Genomic DNA, 24485 nt, shown 5'->3' with positions numbered 1-24485 from the left:
TTCTAATGTTTTGTACACTCAGTGTATAGTGCAGACAAGTTAAACACTGTTGTGCATATGTATACTTTATGTACACACCACACATCAATCAATCAAATAGATTTTATAAAGCCCTTTTTGCATCAGCACCAGCGTAAACCCCCAAAGGTCAAGCATTGGAGAGGCAGAAACACAGTGGCTAGGAAAAACTCCCAAGAAGACAGGAACCTGGGAACGAACCTAGAGAGGAACCAGGCTGCGAGGGGTGGCCAGTCCTCTGCTGGTTGTATTGGGTGGAGATTATAAGAGTACGTGGCCATTAGGACCAGATCGTTTTTTCAAGATGTTCAAACGTTCATAGATGACCAACAGGGTCAGATAGTAACCATGGCTATAGAGCAGCCATACTCAACAGGTCGACTGCAGTTCGGATCCGGACCCAGAATGGCGTCAATACGGACCACGGGTCCCGAAACAAACAAAACAAGAAAGAGATGGAGTGGGAGCCTAAGATCACGGTACACCAGATAAGACAGGCTGACCCTAGCTCCCCCGGCACACACAAGCTATTGCAGCATAACTACTTGGGACTGAGACACGTGGGTCGGGAGACAGGGTCACCCCTGGACAGGGCTAACCAGGAAGGAGTTAACCCCACCGACCACTTAAGGGATTTCAACAGACCACTAACTTACTTGCTGAGACCAGTGGTGTTTCACAGGGCCCCACTGCAAGGTCTGAGCAAGGAAGATAAATGTGGCAGAGAGGAAAATTGCAGTTTTATATCTAATCTCCTGTAATTCAAAATATTTTTGCTGTGGCTTGTGACGTGTTTATATTCTATCTGGGGAGTGGGGGGGTGACCTCCAGGGGGCCCCCAACCCCCCAAAAATAAACCATTTTTTATTACATTTTCAGAGCCCGCTGGTACCCCCGGGGGGGACACACAAACACACACATACACTGAAAACACATTAAAACACAACACACATGCACACAGTCAAAATTAACATTTACCATGGTTTTTGACAATGATTTTGTGTCTCCCTACCAGGTCTCGTATGGACATCCTGGGATCCCCGTCCCGCCACGTGCAGTCCTCCCAGCCGGCCCAGATGCACTCCCTGGAGGGAGGAGGCGGGGACAGGCAGGGTGGCAGTGGTAGACCAGGTCAAGAGGTCTCCGTAGCCTCTGTGGCCGACCCCGAGGCCCACAGTAACGCGTTCATCCGGTCTGTACCACTCGCCGAGGAGGAAGACTTTGACAGCAAGGAGTGGGTGATCATCGACAAGGAGACTGAGCTCCAGGACTTCCTGGGTCTCCTGGGCCCAGGGGCTGAGCTCACCACCTCGGGGCCCACCACCGACGAGGAGCCTGAGGAGCTGAGGCCCCTAGACGAAATGGAGGAGTGGAGGAGGTTACGGGGAGCTGGAGGTGGAGAGGTGGTGGTGAGGCCAAAGATGCGAGCAGGAGGCATTGGGGCGCAGCCAGAAGGGGAGGGGTCTAATGGGGCCAGTCCTGGGTACCCAGGTTATCACACTCTGCCTCATAGCCGTGGACACAGACCACGGCCACAGTCGGAGTACTTTGGAGCTCACGGACAGGTAAGAGCAATGGGCTGTGGGGTAGAGAAATGGTCTGTGTGTTGGTGTGTGAGTGTTTGTCTGGTTTGGGGTCCATTTGAACTGAATTGACTGTCTTTGTCTGCATCTGTGTTTGTCTTTTTGCGGGTCTATGTCTAGGTTACCCTGTTATTTCCTGTGTCCACAATGTAACTGGACACAATTTGAAAGAATGGTATACTTATTCTTAATCTTCTCAGGCTTTGGTAGTTACTTTTTGAAGGTCCATATGCGTGTATGGAAACACACTGTTCACTTGATCATTTTCAGTGCAGTGCAGAGCTTACTGTATTTCCGCTTCATCTATCGACTGACTAAAGCCTGTATTGACAAAGCTGTCACAAAGTCAATGAATAATATTTGTACTGTATTTATACCGGTAGTGTTGTATTTGGTAAGTCATCCAGCGTATGCAACAACACTGCAGATTCCTATAGCGTATAAAAAATGTTCTGCCTCCATCCGGGATACACAGCTGTGCAAACAAACTTCATGAAGCTCAGCAGTGTGGATGAACTGTTATCTGCAATGACTGAATTACAGCCATAGTTTTAATAACATTAATTTGGGCAGTTACATAGATTTACGTCACTAAAATGGGTGCAGTGAAAGTTTGATTTTCTATCTGTAAATGATCTGCAGATGGTCATACTATCAACTATCTGTTGATGAGCAATTGCTTGTTAAGGTTAGGGTTAGGTTTAGAAAAAGGGTAAGGGTTAAGTTTAGCGATAGGATAAGGGTTAAGGTCAGGTTTAGGGTAAGGGTTAAGTTTAGCGATAGGATAAGGGTTAAGGTCAGGTTTAGGGTAAGGGTTAAGTTTAGCGATAGGATAAGGGTTAAGGTCAGGTTTAGGGTAAGGGTTAAGTTTAGCGATAGGATAAGGGTTAAGGTCAGGTTTAGAGCTAGGGTTAGGGCAAGGGTTAAGTTTAGCGATAGGATAAGGGTTAAGGTCAGGTTTAGAGCTAGGGTTAGGGTAAGGGTTAAGTTTAGCGATGGGATAAGGGTTAAGGTCAGGTTTAGAGTTAGGGTGAGGGTTAAGTTTAGCGATAGGATAAGGGTTAAGGTCCGGTTTAGAGCTAGGGTGAGGGTTAAGTTTAGTGATAGGATAAGGGTTAAGGTCAGGTTTAGGGTAAGGGTTAAGTTTAGCGATAGGATAAGGGTTAAGGTCAGGTTTAGAGCTAGGGTTAGGGCAAGGGTTAAGTTTAGCGATAGGATAAGGGTTGAGGTCAGGTTTAGAGCTAGGGTTAGGGTAAGGGTTAAGTTTAGCGATGGGATAAGGGTTAAGGTCAGGTTTAGAGTTAGGGTGAGGGTTAAGTTTAGCGATAGGATAAGGGTTAAGGTCAGGTTTAGAGCTAGGGTTAGGGTTAAGTTTAGCGATAGGATAAGGGTTAAGGTCAGGTTAGAGCTAGGGTTAGGGTGAGGGTTAACTTTAGCGATAGGATAAGGGTTAAGGTCAGTTTAGAGCTAGGGTTAGGCAGTGGTGGAAAAAGTACCCAATTGTCATACTTGAGTAAAAGTACAGATATCTCAATAGAAAGTAACTCAAGTAGAGGTGAGTCGGCCAGTAGAATACTACTTGAGTTAAAGTCTAAAAGTATTTGGTTTTAAATATATTTAAGTATCAAAAGTAAATGTAATTACTAAAATATACTTCAGTATCAAAAGTAAAAGTATAAATAATTTAAAATTCCTTATATTAAGCAAAGCAGACTGCACCATTTTCTTGTTTTCAAAATGTAGCCATAGCCACTCAGACATCATTTACAAACAAAGCATTCGTGTTTAGTGAGTCTGCCAGGCCAGAGGCAGTAGGGATGACCAGGGATGTTTTCTTGATAAATGAAATTTGACCATTTTCATGTCCTGCTAAGCAGTACATTTTGGTTGTCAGGGAAAATGTATGGTGTTAAAAGTACATTGTTTTCTTTAGGAATGTAGTGAAGTAAAATGTAAAAGTTGTCAAAAATATAAATCGTAAAGTACAGATACCCCCCCAAAATATTTTTTACTTAAGTACTTTAAACCACTGGTGTTAGAGTTAGTAGATAGTTGAAATGTAACTGATAGTCTGTAGAGCATCTACAGATAGAATATCCATATAAAGTGTTCCCTTTCGTTTTATTTGGTTTAAACATGATTATTTTCTCATTGATAGAAATATATATTTAGCTAGAGACCTGTTCAAGATAGCAGCCATTTCAACCATGTTGTGCTGATGATGCAGGATGATGCTGTGGTATCAGTGCATGTTCTGATAGCAAATATGTATTGGATTGACATGTGTCAATCAAAGGAGCATGTACTGTAGGAGTGTTATGGGTCATGATGGTAAACTGTTCCAGTACACAAAAACTGTTCCACAACACAAGTAGTGATATGTCTCTCCTCCCTCTCCGCGCCATGTCAATCTCTGCCTCTTCGAAACCCGATTTAAATATCTTGCCAAAATAACATTGGCCTGTACCTGCATATCCATGTCCAGTGACAGTCGGCAAAAACTGAAACACTCGAACAACATCCCTTTTCATCCATCCAAAATAAAACCCCACCCAAACGATTGTGCATAGGTCTCGTTTATCCCTCCCAAAAAAGAGATTGAAAAAAGAGATCCCTCCCTTTATATTTCTGCTGTCTGTGCGTGTGTGTGGTGGGCTCACTGCAACATGCACCCAGACATACGGAGACCCAGACATACGGAGACCCAGACATACGGAGACCCAGACATACGGAGACCCAGACACACGGAGACCCAGACACACGGAGACCCACTCACACGGAGACCCACTCACACGGAGAAACCCAGAGACCCAGACACGCGGAGACCCAGACACACAGAGACCCAGACACCCAGACGTATGGAGACCCAGACGTGCGGAGACCCAGACGCACAGAGACCCAGACACACATACAGACAGAGACCCAGACACACATACAGACAGAGACCCAGACACACATACAGACAGAGACCCGGACACCCATACAGACAGAGATGCCAGACACACATACAGACAGAGACCGCAGACGCGCGGAGACCCAGACACACATACAGACAGACACACATACAGACAGAGACCCAGACACACATACAGACAGAGACCCCAGACGCGTGGAGACCCAGACATACAGACGCGCAGAGACCCAGACATACAGACGTGCCGAGATACAGACGCGCAGAGACCCAGACATACAGACGTGCAGAGATACAGACGCGCAGAGACCAAGACACACATACAAACAGAGACCCAGACACACATACAAACAGAGACCCAGACAAACAGAGACCCAGATACACATACAAACAGAGACCCAGATACACATACAAACAGAGACCCAGACACACATACAAACAGAGACCCAGACACACATACAAACAGAGACCCAGACACACACACATACAGAGACCCAGACACACATACAAACAGAGACCCAGACACACATACAAACAGAGACCCAGACACACATACAAACAGAGACCCAGACACACATACAAACAGAGACCCAGACACACATACAAACAGAGACCCAGACACACATACAAACAGAGACCCAGACACACATACAAACAGAGACCCAGACACACATACAAACAGAAACCCAGACACACATACAAACAGAGACCCAGACACACATACAAACAGAGACCCAGACACACATACAAACAGAGACCCAGACACACATACAAACAGAGACCCAGACACACATACAAACAGAGACCCAGACACACATACAAACAGAGACCCAGACACACATACAAACAGAGACCCAGACACACATACAAACAGAGACCCAGACACACATACAAACAGAGACCCAGACACACATACAAACAGAGACCCAGACACACATACAAACAGAGACCCAGACACACATACAAACAGAGACCCAGACACACATACAAACAGAGACCAAGACACACATACAAACAGAGACCCAGACACACATACAAACAGAGACCCAGACACACATACACACAGAGACCCAGACACACATACAAACAGAGACCCAGACACACATACAAACAGAGACCCAGATACACATACACACAGAGACCCAGACACACATACAAACAGAGACCCAGACACACATACACACAGAGACCCAGACACACATACAAACAGAGACCCAGACACACATACAAACAGAGACCAAGACACACATACAAACAGAGACCAAGACACACATACAAACAGAGACCAAGACACACATACAAACAGAGACCAAGACACACATACAAACAGAGACCCAGACACACATACAAACAGAGACCCAGACACACATACAAACAGAGACCAAGACACACATACAAACAGAGACCCAGACACACATACAAACAGAGACCCAGATACACATACACACAGAGACCCAGACACACATACAAACAGAGACCCAGACACACATACACACAGAGACCCAGACACACATACACACAGAGACCCAGATACACATACACACAGAGACCCAGACACACATACAAACAGAGACCCAGACACACATACAAACAGAGACCCAGACACACATACAAACAGAGACACATACAAACAGAGACCCAGACACACATACAAACAGAGACCAAGACACACATACACACAGAGACCCAGACACACATACAAACAGAGACCCAGACACACATACAAACAGAGACCCAGACACACATACAAACAGAGACCCAGACACACATACAAACAGAGACCCAGACACACATACACACAGAGACCCAGACACACATACACACAGAGACCCAGACACACATACACACAGAGACCAAGACACACATACAAACAGAGACCCAGACACACATACAAACAGAGACCCAGATACACATACACACAGAGACCCAGATACACATACAAACAGAGACCAAGACACACATACACACAGAGACCCAGACACACATACAAACAGAGACCAAGACACACATACAAACAGAGACCCAGACACACATACAAACAGAGACCCAGACACACATACAAACAGAGACCCAGACACACATACAAACAGAGACCCAGACACACATACAAACAGAGACCCAGACACACATACAAACAGAGACCCAGACACACACACATACACACAGAGACCCAGACACACATACACACAGAGACCCAGACACACATACACACAGAGACCAAGACACACATACAAACAGAGACCCAGACAAACAGAGACCCAGATACACATACAAACAGAGACACATACAAACAGAGACCCAGACAAACAGAGACCCAGATACACATACAAACAGAGACCCAGATACACATACAAACAGAGACCCAGACACACATACAAACAGAGACCCAGACACACACACATACAGAGACCCAGACACACATACAAACAGAGACCCAGACACACATACAAACAGAGACCCAGACGCGCATACACACAGAGACCCAGACGCGCATACACACAGAGACCCAGACGCACATACAAACAGAGACCCAGACACACAGAGACCCAGACGCGCATACACACAGAGACCCAGACACACAGAGACCCAGACACTCATACAAACAGAGACCCAGACACTCATACAAACAGAGACCCAGACACACAGAGACCCAGACGCGCATACACACAGAGACCCAGACGCGCATACACACAGAGACCCAGACACACACACATACAAACAGAGACCCAGACGCACATACAAACAGAGACCCAGACGCACATACAAACAGAGACCCAGACGCACATACACACAGAGACCCAGCCACACATACACACAGAGACCCAGACACATACAAACAGAGACCCAGACACACATACAAACAGAGACCCAGACACACATACAAACAGAGACCCAGACGCACATACAAACAGAGACCCAGACGCACATACAAACAGAGACCCAGGCGCACAGAGACCCAGGTGCACAGAGACCCAGGCGCACAGTGACCCAGAGACCCAGACACGTAGAGACTTAGACAGACACACAGATATTCCAATGACAGCAGAGATAGAGAAGAGACGGAGTATTCTTGGCCACATCCCCACCTGATGCCTTTCTCCTCCACTCTTATTGGTCTTTTTCAGTTGGAGGAGGATAGGCCCCACCCCCACCACCCGCACCACTCTTTCCCGAGGCCCAACCAATTGAGAAGATTGGCGTCGTACGTGTTCTCGTCCTCTACCCTGGAGACGGAGCAGTATCCCCATGGTAACTTGGAAGCTGGGGCGTTGATCCAGAGAAGCCGCTCTGCCGAGAGCAGCCCCGCCCGTCTCCCCTCGCGGCGCCACATGCCCCTGGTACCCGGCAGCCCCGGGGGGTCGCGACCACGACACTCCGTCCTCAACCTGTCCCGACTCCAGATACAACAGATGCTGGCTAAACTAATGAACAAGACGTGATCGGATAAAAAAGCCCAGTAGGGGTTGTATCTGACATTCTGTGTAACCACATGCAGAGCCTTTTCACGAACCACAACAACAATATCCCTCCTCCTCCTCACAGAAAACAACACTGTCCTGGCTACATCTAGGGGGATTAGAAGGTTTTAAAAAAAGGAATATTACAAAATGTTTGTTTTTTTATTGTGCAGTAAACTGAGGCCCCCCGGCCCGGCCTGTACCCTGTACTCCGGCTGTGCCTGTGGGTTTGTGGGACCGTGGGCCAGGAATAGTAGGATTGCATTTTGTCCTTCTTGAGGAAGTGCAGGCAAGGTCCCTGGATATCCGAGCCGAACCAGGCCACCCCACGAGGCATACAGCTCAGTGGAGAGACAGAGAAGGAGAACCAGGAGGGGGAGAGAGAGAACCACATGGTCCAAAACCTTGTACACCACAGACACTGTACACACCACTTTATTGTACACTGATACTCGTTTTTTGAAAGATGCTGTTTTTATTCAAGCACTGAGTACTGTATCTTTCTGAGAGGTAGACTTTTAGGCAAAGAGTCTGGGCTTTGTGTCATTTCTGCTCTGCCCGGGCATTCATCTGCACATGCTTAGAAGTGCTTTAGGACTTGTGCAGGCATGCGTGTGTGTAGATCACCACCACCACTATTGCCATCTTCATTCACATGTTGTTCCTGTTTGATCTAGTTTAAAGCCAAAATCCGTTTGTTTTTGTTATTTCAAATAAAGCATAGCAAAATGTTGAATGGTCATTGGAGATGCTGCTTTATCATAGTCAATGTGCCAGGATGTTGAGATGAACAGAGAGACATGATTACTGTCATGGATCAGTATAGGCAATAGATTGATAGGCAGTAGATTGATAGGCAATAGATTGATAGGCAGTAGATTGATAGGCAGTAGATTGATAGGCAGTAGATTGATAAGCAGTAGATTGATAGGCAGTAGATTGATAGGCAGTAGATTGATAGGCAGTAGATTGATATGCAATAGATTGTCAGGCAATAGATTGACAGGCAATAGATTGATATGCAATAGATTAATAAGCAGTAGATTGATAGGCAGTAGATTGATATGCAATAGATTAATAAGCAGTAGATTGATAGGCAATAGATTGATATGCAATAGATTAATAAGCAGTAGATTGATAGGCAATAGTTTCCCTCATTGCAGTGGAATGCTGCATATAAATGTTTATAAGATGTATATAACACGTTTATAACATGTCTATCATATTGTATTCGGTTTCAGTTGTTACAGTATTACTAGTGTTACCAGCAATAATGATTTATTTTCCATAATTGTATCTAGTTTACTGTTGTGAATTATTTAATTTATCTTGCCTTTGAGTCTGGACAGAGGACACAGCTCTTGTTAAGAAACACACTTTCATTTTGATGCACCAGTCTTAACTATAGATTTGTGAAATATCCATATTGTCAAAATGTGTTGCTAACTACTGTAATTGTTTTAAAAGGATGGGACTTAGGCTGATATTCAATTGAACCTGGCCTAGTAATGTTTACGCAGTGCCTTTGTTTACAAACTTACCTCTCTACCTAGTACTAGTGCTTTTTATTTTTTTACAAAGGAGAAGAGAATTTCCAAACACCTTTTCATAATAATTACTTAATGACAGGATAGGAGCTGCAGGGCTCATGTGGGGTTTGAACCGGGATCCCTGCCGCAAGGGGGAGTAGGCCTATATGGTGCCGGAGCTGCTCGCTTTGGGCCAGTAGTAGTAGGACATATGTCTCTATGGTTAAATCCAGGATTTAACCATAGAGACACTATTTAATTATTCGTAGGCATTGATTTATGTCAATGTGAAATTCAAATCTTCCTACCATCACATCTAAGCCAATATGACACCAATGTTGATAAAATCAACATGATTGGATGTTTTCCATCACACCACTCCTGTTATGATCCATTCTGATTCCTAATTCTATGGATTTGACCCAACACCACTCTATCAATTCATTTCATTTGACCATGGGAAAAGAAGAGCTATACTGCTTTAACACCACAATGCAGGTTTAATTGAATTGAGGCCATGTCTAGATTGTATAATGGGGGGGATATAATACAGTTGCCCAGTTGGTCTTCCATCCATTTCACTGTTTTCAGTGATCCAATAATGACATTCACTGAATGTATTCATCACCCTCTGATGAAGCTTAGTTCTGAGGCTCTATGTCGAGCATCTTAGGGTAGGAGTGCTGATCTAAGATCAGGTATCCCCTGTCCATGTAATCTAATTCATTATGATCTAAAAGAAAAAATGTATGCTAGATTAGCACTCCTTCTCTTGAGATGCTTTGTGAATATGGGCCCTATCAGTTCAGTTCGTACAATAAATAATATCGGACGTCACTTCGCTTGAACTAGTAAAGTCTGATGTGATAGGTCCTTGTCTACACTGGTCTACAGTTTATCTGCTGCACTTTGGTTTATTTCCTAACAAGAAAAGTACACCCACGGATCAGTGAATACCTAAGTAGGGTTGGTAGGCATCTGTTAAAAACATTTGTTAAAAAAATTTAGTTTGTCTGGTAATGTTGAAGTGGGTTTTGGGAGTTTTCCTACAGAAGCATTCTCATGTAAAATGGCATGCAATCATATACTGTAATGATGCTGCTTAGTAGCCTGTGTAATGTTGCTCCAGTCCTGTGTGTACTGTCCTGATTGCATGTAGATCTTGGTGACTTATTTGTGCTTGTGGAAAGACCGACGGCAAGAGGAAAAACATTGTCTGGTTTCTGAGTCACTTATTTATTGCCCAGTGTCCCAATCTTGGCCAGGTCGCAGTTGCAAATGAGAACTTGTTCTCAACTGGCCTACCTGGTTAAATAAAGGAGAAATAAAAAATACAAATGTTTCTGTGAGTGATACAGATGTAGGATCTTAATTTGATCCAGTTTGCTACAGAAGGAAAATAATCCTTCAGCAACAGGAAATGTGAATTATTATCTAGATTATAATGATTTGACATTTTTGTATACCATACCATACAAATCAAGTCTGAAATTTCAAAGTGGAATCGACAAACACAACTCAAATGCACTACAAGTTTGCATTTCCCGCCGTGCTGGAAAATTCTCAGCATCAAAAGAGTGCTCAAATGAAGATCCTACATCTGTTCAGTGAAAGAAGAGACTCTTGTATAAAAGTCCTTCTCGACCCATTCTTCAAAGGCTGTCTAATGACTAGCAGTACTGGAAAAACTGAACTATTCTCCTGTTCATTGCAAATAATATATGTGGGAGGTGGGTTGGAATGGGAATATGTAAGATAATACAGTGGCAATCATAGTTTTTTAACACTTTGGAGCGAATGTAAAAGATGTCAACCATTATTTGAACAACATCGTGATCCGTGAGTGTCTCTCGGTAGAGGACAGCACAGTCACTATTCTCTTTTTGTGAATATATTAGAAGCATTTGTTTTTGTATCACAATAACCCTGTAGAGTTATGTATAACATTATGTATTTAAAAGCATGTATATCAAGCCATTTTTTAAAGAAACACACAAAAAATGGGAATTAGTACATTGCTGGATGGACATCGTTTCAGCACTTTGATGTCATCTCGTCGTGTGATCGTGTATATTTGCTTCACAGCTGTACATATATTTGGCAATGCACTGTTTGTAACCATGGCTACACATGAAGTCACACCTGGGTTGAGCAATTTAAAAGAAAACAGAGAACATAACATGTACATATATACAGTATTATATGTATAATGCTGTGCTATGGACTTTCTGTGCCTTTTTTCATCCATGTATGTCAACTATACTAGACATTTCTCAGACGCTTGTATACAACCAAAATATGATTAAAGGATTTGGGAAGTACTTAATTTAGCCTTTGCTGCCTTTTGTGTTTATCCAGTAATGGAAAATGGTTTGATGATATGGTAGTCATTTTTAAACGTATCCAAAGTTTTCTAATCTATTCATGTTTTTAAGGTCATACACTGGTTCTGCTCTGCAACAGTTTGCAGGTGTCTGTGTGTATTGATGTGTACTGAAGTCTTTGTGAGGGTGTTCTTCGTATGTTTGTCCTTTTCATTTCATTAACTCATTGTTAGATAATACATCTGATATTTCATTATTATGTCCTACACTCTTAGAAAAAAGGGTTCCAAAAGGGTTCTTCAGCTGTCCCCATAGGAGAGCTCATTTTGGTTCCAGGTAGAACCCTTTTTGGTTCCATGTAGAACCCACTGTGAAAAGGGCTCTACCTGGAAGCAAAAAGGGTTCTCCAAGGGATTATCCCATGGGGACAGCTGAATAACACAATAACACCTTTTTTTCTAAGAGTTGGGGTTCAGGGAAAGTATTTCCTTTTCTTTGATACTTGTGTACTACAGCCTCTCTTTGTGATGTGCTGCAGGCCCTGGAGCAGATCAGCCCATACCAGGGTGGCAGTGGGGAGGACCTCAACTTCCAGAGTGTAGAGAGAGAGAGGCCTAAACTACCCACGCTGGCCCAGCATCGCTTTCGACGGGTGGACTTCCTCTCTGCCATGCTCACCGGCGCCGCCACCCTTCCACCACTCCAAACCTCCTTTGAGGTTGATTCCAGAACATGTGTTGAGCAGGATCAGGATGGGAATGTGGATGCGGCTGAGGTCGGGGCTGAGGTCGGGGCTGGGGCTGAGGTCGGGGCTGGGGCTGGGGCAGTGTCCAGCGGTGATGGGAGCCCCAAGAGCAGCGAGCACAGCCAAGAGGGTGATGATGGAGCTCCCTCTACTCTCCTTGCAGACGAGCCTCCTCGGGAATACCCTCGCCGGGCCTCTTCAGGAGTGGGGTTTGGTGGTGATCCGGACCTGGAGCTGGAGGAAGGCTCCAAGACCCTGGTGCTCTTCTCCCCTGGAGACGTGAGGAGGTCCCTTGCCGTGGTGGGTGATCTGCCCCCGGACGATGCCGGGAGTCACCAGGGGACGCTGGCAGCCATCACACCCCAGTGCGAGAGAGCTCTGGGACCTCTGGGAAGCCTGCTGGACGTGTCTGAGCCAGGTACTTTGTTCTCGCAGTTGAAGTCCGAGGCCAAACCGCCTTCGACGGCCATCTCCGCCATCCTGGTCAATGTGGCGCCCAATGTTGTTACTCCCACCAGCACCTCCCCTCCTTTCACCAAAGTAGAGCGGACATTCGTACACATTGCCGAGACTACCCACCATAATGTGATGAGCTCCTCAGGGACTCTGCAGCTCAGGCTGCTACTCCCTGGACTGGTTGAGGAGCCCACAGACGAACAGGAGAACCACTCGGAGGAAGAGAAAGAGCAGGATGTCTTGGATGGAGAGAAAGAGAGGAGCAGGGAGAGCAGATCCGATGTTGACCGTTCAGACTTTGAGAAGGAGAGGGAAAGTGGATCTGAGGGCAAGGTTCCAAACAGAGACAGTGAAGAGGGGAGGGAGAGTGGATCTGAGGGCGAGGTTCCAAGCAGAGACAGTGAAGAGGGGAGGGAGAGTGGATCTGAGGGCAAGGTTCCAAACAGAGACAGTGAAGAGGGGAGGGAGAGTGGATCTGAGGGCAAGGTTCCAAATGGAGACAGTGAAGAGGCGAGGGAGAGTGGATCTGAGGGCAAGGTTCCAAACAGAGACCGTGAAGAGGGGAGGGAGAGTGGATCTGAGGGCAAGGTTCCAAACAGAGACCGTGAAGAGGGGAGGGAGAGTGGATCTGAGGGCAAGGTTCCAAACAGAGACAGTGAAGAGGGGAGGGAGAGTGGGTCTGAAGGGGAGTTCCAAAAGACATACGACGTACAGAGGAGGGAGAGTGGATCAGAAAGCAATGTCTTTGAGAAAGACGAGGAAGGGGACGAAGTGAGCAGGTTTGAGGAGGAGGAAGAGGAGAAGAGAGAGAGTAGGTCCAAGGAGGAAGATCCCGAGAGAGAAATCCCAGGTTCCCCAGAGAGAGACAACAGGGCTAAGGAGGAGGAAAAGGATGTTGCAAAGAAAGAGGTTGAGGAGTTAATCCCCCCAGAAAAAGAGATGGAAGAAGAGCCAGAACTTGGGGACGAAGCCCAGCCAGCGATCCAGTCAAACCTCTCCTCTCCCATTCTTGGTGCCCCAGAAGAACCTGAAGCCCAGGATATCCTGGCCATTTCAATAGAAACCAAGTTAGAGTCTGAAACAGAGGACACCCCTATTGTCGTTTCGCCTGAGATGGAGCCTGCCCAAGACGTGATGTTAGCAGAGAAGGAGAGCCAGATCCATCTCGAACAAAACAATGAGGCTTCTCCACAGGAGGAACCCAAGGGCCCTGGTGATCCAGAAAAATTGGCAGAGGCCAGCAAACAGACCAGGCCTCAGAAAATGAGCCGAATCCCGGTTCTCTCTCGGTCTGAGGAGGACACCAGCTCGGACCAGGACCAGTCGGCGGCGTCCCAGTCATTCAAGTCTCGTCAGAGGGCCAAGCGACCTCACCTAGCCCGGATGGTCATGGAAAGGAGGCAAGGTCGCATGCTAAGACTGGCTTCTGTTTCCTCTGCGTCCTCTGCGGATGATGGCTGTAAAGTTCCAGCAGAGATCCAGTCAGAGGAAGACACCCATGATGAGGACAACTATCTGCCCAGGAAGGAGAGGGGAATTTGGGGGGAGAGGAGTGAGGGGCGTCAAAGGAGCAGAATACCCCGTCCTGTCACGGCTGTTAAGCTACAGGGATCCTCTGTTACACCATTTCATGCTGTCTCCCAAACTGGCCCCAGTGCTAATCTCCCCAAACCCCAACTTTCAACTATATATGCTAGGTAGGTTCAATTAAAAGCGTATTTGACAGGAAACACATGTTCTTATCAATTCCCGATCTCTAGGGGCTCACACCAAGGCTGCCTTTTATCCACTCTGTTGTTCACCCAGCCCTTTGAATAATATTCTGAATGGATAATAATATTATGTGAAAACCTCCAGATTATGATCTTTAAGCATAATTCTAGAACATAATTCAGAATTCAAAGCATCATTCTACATATATGACTATCTCTGTATTGTATCTCTGTGTTTCAGGCATCAATCTCACAAAACTAGGACCCCAAGAATAAATGTTCCACTGCACCAGAGGTCCCAGACTCTGCAGTCCCGACCCGGACCCGGGACCAACTCCTCCTTCTTATTCTCCACCCCCCAGACCCCCCTGCGTGGGGTCATCTCCCGAACCCCTCTCTCTGCATGCCCCTCCCCCCGTAGCCTCAGCACCTCCCCATGTTGCTACTCCACTTCCCGGACCGACAGCCCCTCCCCTCAGCGCCCACGCCGGGGGGCTGCAGTTACAGAAGTCCGGAGGCAGCTCATATCCGTGCGGGCGCAGACTGCACTTCCGCTAAAACCCAGACCGCCTCAAACCGATGATTCCTCAGCCCCTGGGACGCCCAGGAGGCGAGGCAAACTTTACCCGTTGTCATCTACATCCACACCCACCAAGGGGAAGTCAGATGCTTCTGAGAGCAAGACAACCACCAGATAATATAGCCTAGCTTAGTGTATCAGGGCTATCTATCCACCAGACCATCCACACTGCACTTCACACACCCCTTTATCTACTGTATGTCAGAGTAACTCCACGACCTCAAACGTGTTTGTGCAAAAACACTGTTTCAACTCTCAGCTTAAGATAACAAAGAGGGGTCTGCTTCTAATCACAGTTAAGGCCAAGAACAAAACCAGTAATAGAGAGCACCAGACAGCAGTGAGTCCCCCAATGCCACAGACTAGGGAAGTGGGTGTGACCCCCAATGCCACAGACTAGGGAAGTGGGTGAGACACCCAAAGCCACAGACTAGGGAAGTGGGTGAGACCCCCAATGCCACAGACTAGGGAAGTGGGTGAGACACCCAATGCCACAGACTAGGGAAGTGGGTGAGACACCCAATGCCACAGACTAGGGAAGTGGGTGAGACTCCCAATGCCACAGACTAGGGAAGTGGGTGTGACCATGGGTGTGACCCCCGAATGCCACAGACTAGGGAAGTGGGTGAGACTCCCAATGCCACAGACTAGGGAAGTGGGTGTGACCCCTCAATGCCACATACTAGGGAAGTGGGCGAGCCCCCAATGCCACAGACTAGGGAAGTGGGTGTGACCATGGTTGTGACCCCCAATGCCACAGACTAGGGAAGTGGGTGAGACACCCAATGCCACAGACAGACTCCCAATGGAAGTGGGTGAGACCCCAATGCCACAGACTAGTGGGGTGACCCCCAAGTGGGTGAGACCCCCAATGCCACAGACTAGGGAAGTGGGTGAGACTCCCAATGCCATAGACTAGGGAAGTGGGTGTGACCCCCAATGCCACATACTAGGGAAGTGGGTGAGACCCCCAATGCCACAGACTAGGGAAGTGGGTGTGACCATGGGTGTGACCCCCAATGCCACAGACTAGGGAAGTGGGTGAGACACCCAATGCCACAGACTAGGGAAGTGGGTGAGACTCCCAATGCCACAGACTAGGGAAGTGGGTGAGACTCCCAATGCCACAGACTAGGGAAGTGGGTGTGACCATGGGTGTGACCCCCCAATGCCACAGACTAGGGAAGTGGGTGAGACCCCCAATGCCACAGACTAGGGAAGTGGGTGTGACCCCCAATGCCACATACTAGGGAAGTGGGCGAGACCCCCAATGCCACAGATTAGGGAAGTGGGTGTGACCCCCAATGCCACAGACTAGGGAAGTGGGTGTGACCCCCAATGCCACAAACTAGGGAAGTGGGTGTGACCCCTAATGCCACAGACTAGGGAAGTGGGTGTGACCCACCAATGCCACAGAATAGGGAAGTGGATGTGACCCCAATGCCACAGACTAGGGAAGTTGTTGTGACCCCCAATGCCACAGACTAGGGAAGTGGGTGTGACCCCCAATGCCACAGACTATGGAAGTGGGTGTGACCCACCAATGCCACAGACTATGGAAGTGGGTGTTCGCTACCTCCTTCTGCAGCTGAGGCCTCCCTGCACCTGTCTGGGAACTTGTTCCTTAGCAGGGTTCGAATTACACATTGACTCTTGGGGCTCTGCACGATGATGGTGCCCAATGTCCATATCGATTGTGGGATGCCTGATTTGTTATGGGGTTCCACTAGCCTCCCCTAGCCCCCCTGTGATTCTGACTCAGTACAGCAGCCCTCGTATGCCTTAATAAGACCTGTTCTAAGACCAGTTCTTGTCTACTCCTCCCATCACTAACGCTTCCAGGGAAGAAAAAAAAATGCAACAGCAGAGTAGCAGCCTCCTCTGTTCTCACTTACTAGTTTGCTTAAAGAAGTGCTTTAAATTAAAATGATTACGTTGGATATGAAAATAATATATAGCTAAATTATAGGATGAACGTTATTTAGGTCAGACCACGGATAGTAGTTTAGGTAACACTTGACGTTCCTTCTTATGAAGAGTTCTGAACTGTTATATTGCGTTATAAGCGTTCATAGCACCTTATAGAAGTCATGGAGCATTATGAAACTACAATAAAGCAATAAGGTACCAGAGACTGTTATATATTATGAATATCTCTCATGCCTTATTACTTGATTGTCAAGTTTCACAATGCTCAATGACTGCATCTATGAGATTCTATTAAGGTTTTTAAAGCATTATAACACTTTACAAGGTGCTTTGAATAAAGTTACCGTCATGTAGATAATAATCAGGGACTGGTAAATCTGCATTTTGGAATGTAAACCTGTGCGCGACCTACTGTATGATAACCGCCATAGAGTAGTATACAGTCTCATAAAGACCTATGAAGGTGTTCATAAGACAATATCACACTTCACCAGGAGCTGCTTCAAGTGCTGCTAAATGTTTCATGCAGTAGGCCAATATCTCTGTTTGAACTAAGGGTGACGCTTTAAATTAAGGTACCTTTATTGTAAAGTGTTACCGAAATAAGTGTCATTATTCCTCTGTCTTTTTCATTGAGATAGAAAAGGATTTTGAGGGAATCGAAATGAATGCATAAAGTCGATGTACTTGTGGCTTTGTAATGGTCAGCATGTGTTCTTGTCTACGTTCTTGAAACGGTTCACCCAGATATGATCATGAGTGGCTTTTATTTTGGAGGAGTTAATTAGATGTACCTACAGAGTCCCAAATGGCTCTTTATTCCCAATTTAGTGCACTACTTTTGACCAGAGCCCATAGGGAGTAGGTTGCCATTTGAGGCTCATATTAAATCAGAAACACATTTAAAGATAGATACTGTGGAATGTGTCCAAATGAACATGATTTCTGTTATTGTTGTATTAGGGACTGTACTTTATTTATAATCAGGGATACCTGGAGGAAATCAGACCTCTCTGAAAAGAAAATGGATGGCCCTCCCTTCAGTAAAAAATATTGCACACATGAAAAAACACTAGTGACCTTCCCCTACACCCGAAATAATGATTCAAACAAAGTGGATAGCAGACAACATGCCTAATGTTGACCCTCACTCGTAGGACAGATAGCCTTAGATATGCACTTTTAGAAACTGTAAGCATTACATGAAACCGTTTCGTAAGCATTACATGGCTAAGTAGCAAGGGCGGTGGGCCAGTAGATTGTGGATTGGCAGACCACTGTGGACAAGAGTAGTGGTGAAAAGCTCTGCTTTATAATAAAAGCACTGCATGAATCTATCATCTTATTTGCAGTTCTGAGAAAAAAATAGCCTTTTATCAACTCAAAAGCAGAATTTCGTCTAATACCTCAACAGTGCATGACAACGAATGAGCGCATGCTGCAGCACAGGAGACGTTTTGATTTCTATACGCTATTGTTAAAAAAAGAGGATCGTCTTCAGTTTGGAACAGTGCTAAAGTTGTCTATCAACTGTAAACATGTAGAACAACCGAACCAGTTATGACTGAGTATCTGATCATCAATGAATTAGAGAAATATGCTTTTGTTTTTTAACACAGCAGCCGCAGATCATCAGGTAGGCCTATATGCACTTGCAACTTTTTTTAATTGTGAAACTATCATTTTCTAATTCATTCTATTTTATTCTGTTACATTCCTGTTACAAAATAGACATGCATAGCTCACCGCATGATCCTCAAACCAAAGACGGGCCAAACTCATGTTTCTAAAAGTCAATTCAAAGGCACTGTAGAATGACAGTGTAGCCCAATTAGGAATTTTTCGTTTCATTGATATTTCATTCTAAGTAATTATTTTAAACAGCCTTAATGAAAAATGTATAGGCATGTTGTTAAAGTGCTGTTGTTGATGTGCTGTTGAAATGCTGACCACTCCTGCCTGCCTGTAGCTTGTCACAAATCCTTCACAGTGTATTTCTTAAATAGCAGACTAGACCCTTATACAGAAACCCAGGCTAAAACCCCAAACAGCAAGCAATGCAGATGTAAAAGCACGGTAGCTAGGAAAAACTCCTTATAAAGACTGGAACCTATGAAGAAACCTAGAGAGGAATCAGGCTCTGAGGGGTGGTCAGTCCTCTACTGGCCGTGCGAGGTGGAGATTATAAGAGTACATGGCCATTAAGGCCAGATCGTTCTTCAAGATTCTCAAACGTTCATAGATGACCAACAGAGTCAAATAATAATCAGAGTGTTTATAGAGGTTGCAACAGGTCAGCACCTCAGGGGTAAATGTCAGTTTGCTTTTCATAACTGAGCATTCAGAGGTTGAGACAGCAGGTGTGGTATAGAGAGAAGGGGAAGGAGAGAAAGTGCGAGGGAGCATGTCCAGTGAACGGGTCAGGATTCCATAGCCGCAGGCAGATCAGCAATAATTGAGCAGTAGCATGACCAGGTGGACTTGGGAGGGAGAACAGCCAAGAGTTGTCAGGCCAAGTAGTCCTGAGTCATGGTCCAAGGGCTCAGGTCCTCCTGGAGGGGAGAGAGAGAGCAAGTGAGAGATTGGAGAATTAGAGGGCGCATACTTAAGATAACACAGGACATCAGATAAGACATGATAATTACACCAAATAGGACAGACTGACCCTAGCCCCCCGGCACATAGACTATTGCGGCATAGATACCGGAGACTGACACGGGGGGGGTCGGGGGACACTGTGGCCCCGTCCAACGACACCCCCGAACAGGGTCAACTAGGCAGGATATAACCCCACCTATTTTGCCAAAGCACAGCCCCCACACCACCACAGGGATATCAACAGACCACCAACATACTACCCTGAGACAAGGTGGATCACCCCTACCGCACAATCCCGAGGGGGTGCAAAACCGGACAGAAAGATCACGTCAATCACTCAACCCACTCAAGCCTGGCACGACCTGATGCACCCCTCCTAGGGACGGGATGGGAGAGCACTAACAAGCCAGTAGCTCAGCCCCCATAATAAGGACAGAGGCAGAGAAACCCGGTGGAGAGAGGGGAGCCAGCTAGTCAGAGACAGCATGGGTGGTTCGTCACTCCAGAGCCTTGCCGTTCACCGTCGCACCCCTCTGCCAGAATACACTTAATCATAGGCCCTACTGAAGAGATGAGTCTTCAGTAAAGACTTAAAGGTCAAGACCGATTCTGCTTCTCTCACATGGATCGGCAGACCATTCCATAAAAATGGAGTTCTACAGGGGAAAGCCCTCGCTAGCTGCTTACTTAAAAACACTAGGAACAATGAGGACGCCTGCGTCTTGTGACCGTAGCGTACGTGTAGGTATGTACGGCAGGACCAAATCAGAGAGATAGGTAGGAGCAAGTCCATGTAATGCTTTGTAGGTTAGGTTTTATTTGAGACAACTGTACAACCATCAAGATTAATTGTCAGATTCAACGGAAGATTTATTTGTTTCTTGGGACCTAGAACAAGCATCAATTCGATATTGGCAGATTTTTTTTTTTTTTTATCTCTCTCAAGGCTTTTTAAGTAGTGGCTTTATTACTGCCACTTTTAGTGAGTTTGGTACACATCCAGAGTATAGGTAGCCGTTTATTATGTTCAACATAGGACGGCCAAGCACAGGAAGTAGCTCTTACAGTAGTTTAGAGCTGGAAGATTTAGAGGCCATGACTATTATTGTGTCTAGAGATACAGGATTAAAAAACTTCTCCATTGATCCGAGGTCCTGGGAGTTCTGTGCAGACTCAGGACAACTGAGTTTTGGAGAAATAAATACGCATAGTCTTTAATTTGCTTTCTAATGATCATGATCTTTTCATTGAAGTAGTTCATGAATTCATCACTGCTGAAGTGAAGGCCATCCTCACTTGGGGAATGCTGCTTTTTAGTATCAAAAATACATTTAGGATATTTTTTCTTCTCAATCAGGGTGGGAAAGTAGGCTGATCTAGCAGCAATGAAGGCTTTTCAATATTGCATGGTACTGTCTTTCCAAGCTAATCGGAAGACTTCCAATTTGGTGGGGCGCCATTTCCATTCCTTCAGGGCTCTGGTAATTTCTGTATGGCAGGAAGATAGTTTCTTGTGACAAATATGTTTTATTTTTAGCGGTGCGACTGCATCTATGGTATTACGCAAGGTTAAGTTTAGCTCCTTGGTTAGGTGGTTAATGTTTTTGTACTCCAGTGTGAAAGGGAAGTCTGGAAGGGCATCAAGGAATATTTAGGTTGTCATAGAATTTATAGCGTGGCTTTTGATATCCTTGGTTGGGGTCTGAGCTAATTATTTGTTGCGATTGAAAACGTAATAAAATGGTGGTCCAATATTATGAAGAAAAACATTTAGATCCACAATATCTATTCCACGGGACAAAACTAGAACCAGGGTATGATTGTGGCAATGCGTAGGTCCCGAGACATGTTGGACAAAACCCACTGAGTCTAAATAAAATAAAAATACTATCTGGCATGACTACGAGATAGGATAGGAATTCAGGGAACCCAATTCTGTATAGGGCCCAGGAGGCCCGAAAACAGCATCTATATAAGTGACTGAGTAGGCTGCATAGATTTCATGACTAGAAGCCAAAAGACGAAAACGTCGTAAATTGAAAATTGCTGTCATAAATGTTAGCAACATCTCTGCCTTTGCAGGATGTGTGGGGATATGGTCACTAGTGTAACCAGAAGGAGAGGCCTCATGTAACGCAGTAAATTCATCAGGTTTGAGCCATGTTTCATCAAGCCAATCACATCAATCACAAGCCCTATCTCAAATATGAAGACCTACCTCCTGTCAAACAGGAAGGCCTAGCTCGTATTTCTTGAATATGAAGACATAGTCTTCAACACAAAACGCTCTTGTTGTTAGTAGCCTAAAGTCAAATTAAAATGAAGACCGTTTAAATGAATGAAGCCTTCTCAAATATCTGTGGCTGGTGCTTCATAGTAATGTTGGTTGTGTAAATTACTAGAATCTGGCTTATTGTGAGGTCAATAAGTCTGAGAAATATATTCATTATGGGCAGCGAAACATATAGTTTTTATTCAAATCAATTAAAGCAGTAGCAAGCTTACCACCGGTCCTCCTTTTCATCGCCACATTTTCCCTCTCAAACTGAACAGGACATGAACAGGCCCAGTCCGAACGCACAGGAATTGTAAAAAATAAAATAAAAATGTCAACATTATTTTCAAAAGAAGCCATTCACTCATCTCCTGAAGTGCCAACGTATACAGCACAGTCATTGGTTAGGCAGCACAAAAGGGTTTACATCAGCAAGAGCAGGGCAGGCCGGGGCTCATGATTGGGATAGCCTATCCATTGAAGTGTATAATGCTGTGTAGCCTAGTTTTATATACACCATCCCAGCAGCGCAAAAACACGGGAAGTACATTTTCTTGGAAATATAACTTTGCCCTTTGCTTCTCCGAGCATGCTCTTCATATAACCTATGCCTATAGCCTATAGAATATGGATCATTTGATTGAGACCACACTAGGAGCACTTAATATTGCGCACCCTGCAGATAATCAGGGATGAGAGCAGCATCGGGCACACATTGAGATGTAATAAGCAACTACTTCTCAAACTCTTGAGCAATATGACATTTAATCGAACCTGGAGTAGATACAAAAAAATACTCAACCCCCCCCCCTGACTAAAAATGAAATAGCATGGCCCTACCCCATTTTTCTCCGGTCCCAGTTCTGAACATCTTGAAAAGTCCTTCACAGTTTATACACATGAGGAAGTAATGCTAGTTATACAGTTTCATAGAATGTTTACTTCAGGTGTAAATCATCAATCATTCCCATTTACGACATTTTGCTAAAACATTTGACTAGTTACAAAATCCTATGATTCTGAACATACCGTGTACCTACTTACATATTAAAAACATCACTGTAGAATTTGATTTATTTTGCACTTTAAATGTCACTATGTTTCTTTGTCTTTTCTCAGTATGTTATTCTGTGCTTCACGTATAATGTGTTACCCTTTTATCTTACAGGAATCATAATTTCTCTCATCAAATGACAAGGATAATACAACTTACAATAAAACAAAACATCTACTCTAGTACAATACGTTTTCAAATCCGGTTATTTTGCTTCATACAATACCCCAACAACTTTCTGATGTCACCCCAAAATGTCTTGAACAATTTTGTGAGACATGCACTCAGGTAGAGCTGCTATGTGATGCCAATCATTCACAGTTTAATATGAAGCAATTTCATTGGCTCACACTAATAAAAGTTTGCTTTTAATTGGTCCATCTATTTTACTTTTTTACCAATCAGCATTTCTAAGAAATTTGGCATGCCTTGAAATATACTTGCTTCTGGTGTTCCATAATAGTTTATTGTACATAATATAGTTACTTCTTGAGACAAAAGGTCATCTTTATTTTTATTTGATAAATCAAAGAACTGTTGAGAAAAAAATTGTAATTTCATTTGTTTTGTTAACTTTATTTTTCAGAAGTATCAAATTGTTGGATGAGACCTCCTCAAGCTCTAATAATGCTGCTGCATTCAAACTAACAAAAATGTGTTAAATATCTGTGTGTAATTTGACATGATTCAAAAGATTGTTTGGTGTGAGAGATGGAACTTAATATGGAATGTAATCAGGAAGAAAAAACCTGCAGCGATCATAACTAAATGTAAATTGAAATGCGAAAAAATGCTAACCAATCAAGGCTATTACAAACTACATGTACCTACATTTTTAAGAATGTCAAGATAAAGTATCCAATCTAAAGCATTGACTGTTGTACATGTACTTTATCAATGAATACATAATGTGATGTTAGGAAGAGGGAGAAAGATAGTATTCTGTTATGGGTACATTCAATATGTTTTCTGTTCCCCTTCTCTGTGGACTATCGATCTGCCCAATCCAGGATGAACTTTGCATGAATGTGTTTCATGAATTAAATCATTATCCAATTAACTGCTTATTATATGAACTAGCTTGCTGACAAGTTGCCATTTGATCACTGATGATCGACAATAAAGACCTGCTTCATTCATGTTGGGATTGACCATTGACTTGGTTTGAATATTTATCTTTGTTTAGCTCACCAACATGAGACCATCCATGTTGAATTTTTGCATTATGTTGACATATACAATTCATATTGGTTTTCCAAGCTGGTGGAAGCAAAATAGCCCTGTAACAGCAAAGCTTCCCCACAATATTTTAC

The 24485-nt window shown here is 44.7% G+C and overlaps 1 protein-coding gene across 1 annotated transcript in view; it reads left to right on the top strand.

Moving 5' to 3' along the window:
* LOC112253546 (tau-tubulin kinase 1) overlaps positions 1 to 16097 on the top strand; it is a 36302-nt gene extending 20205 nt beyond the window's left edge. Inside the window, exons 13-16 of the mRNA XM_042299901.1 lie at positions 1034 to 1583; positions 7638 to 7949; positions 12362 to 14721; positions 14978 to 16097. Coding sequence (XP_042155835.1) covers positions 1034 to 1583; positions 7638 to 7949; positions 12362 to 14721; positions 14978 to 15434 — 3679 coding nt within the window. The 3' untranslated portion in view covers positions 15435 to 16097. The remainder of the gene's footprint in view (positions 1 to 1033; positions 1584 to 7637; positions 7950 to 12361; positions 14722 to 14977) is intronic.
* The last annotated feature ends 8388 nt before the right edge of the window (positions 16098 to 24485 follow it).

This window comes from Oncorhynchus tshawytscha, linkage group LG16 (genome assembly GCF_018296145.1).
Source record: "Oncorhynchus tshawytscha isolate Ot180627B linkage group LG16, Otsh_v2.0, whole genome shotgun sequence".
Taxonomy (NCBI): Eukaryota; Metazoa; Chordata; class Actinopteri; order Salmoniformes; family Salmonidae; genus Oncorhynchus; species Oncorhynchus tshawytscha.
The sequence above is the reverse complement of the archived record's forward strand: the minus strand, read 5'-3'. Positions and strand labels throughout refer to the sequence as shown.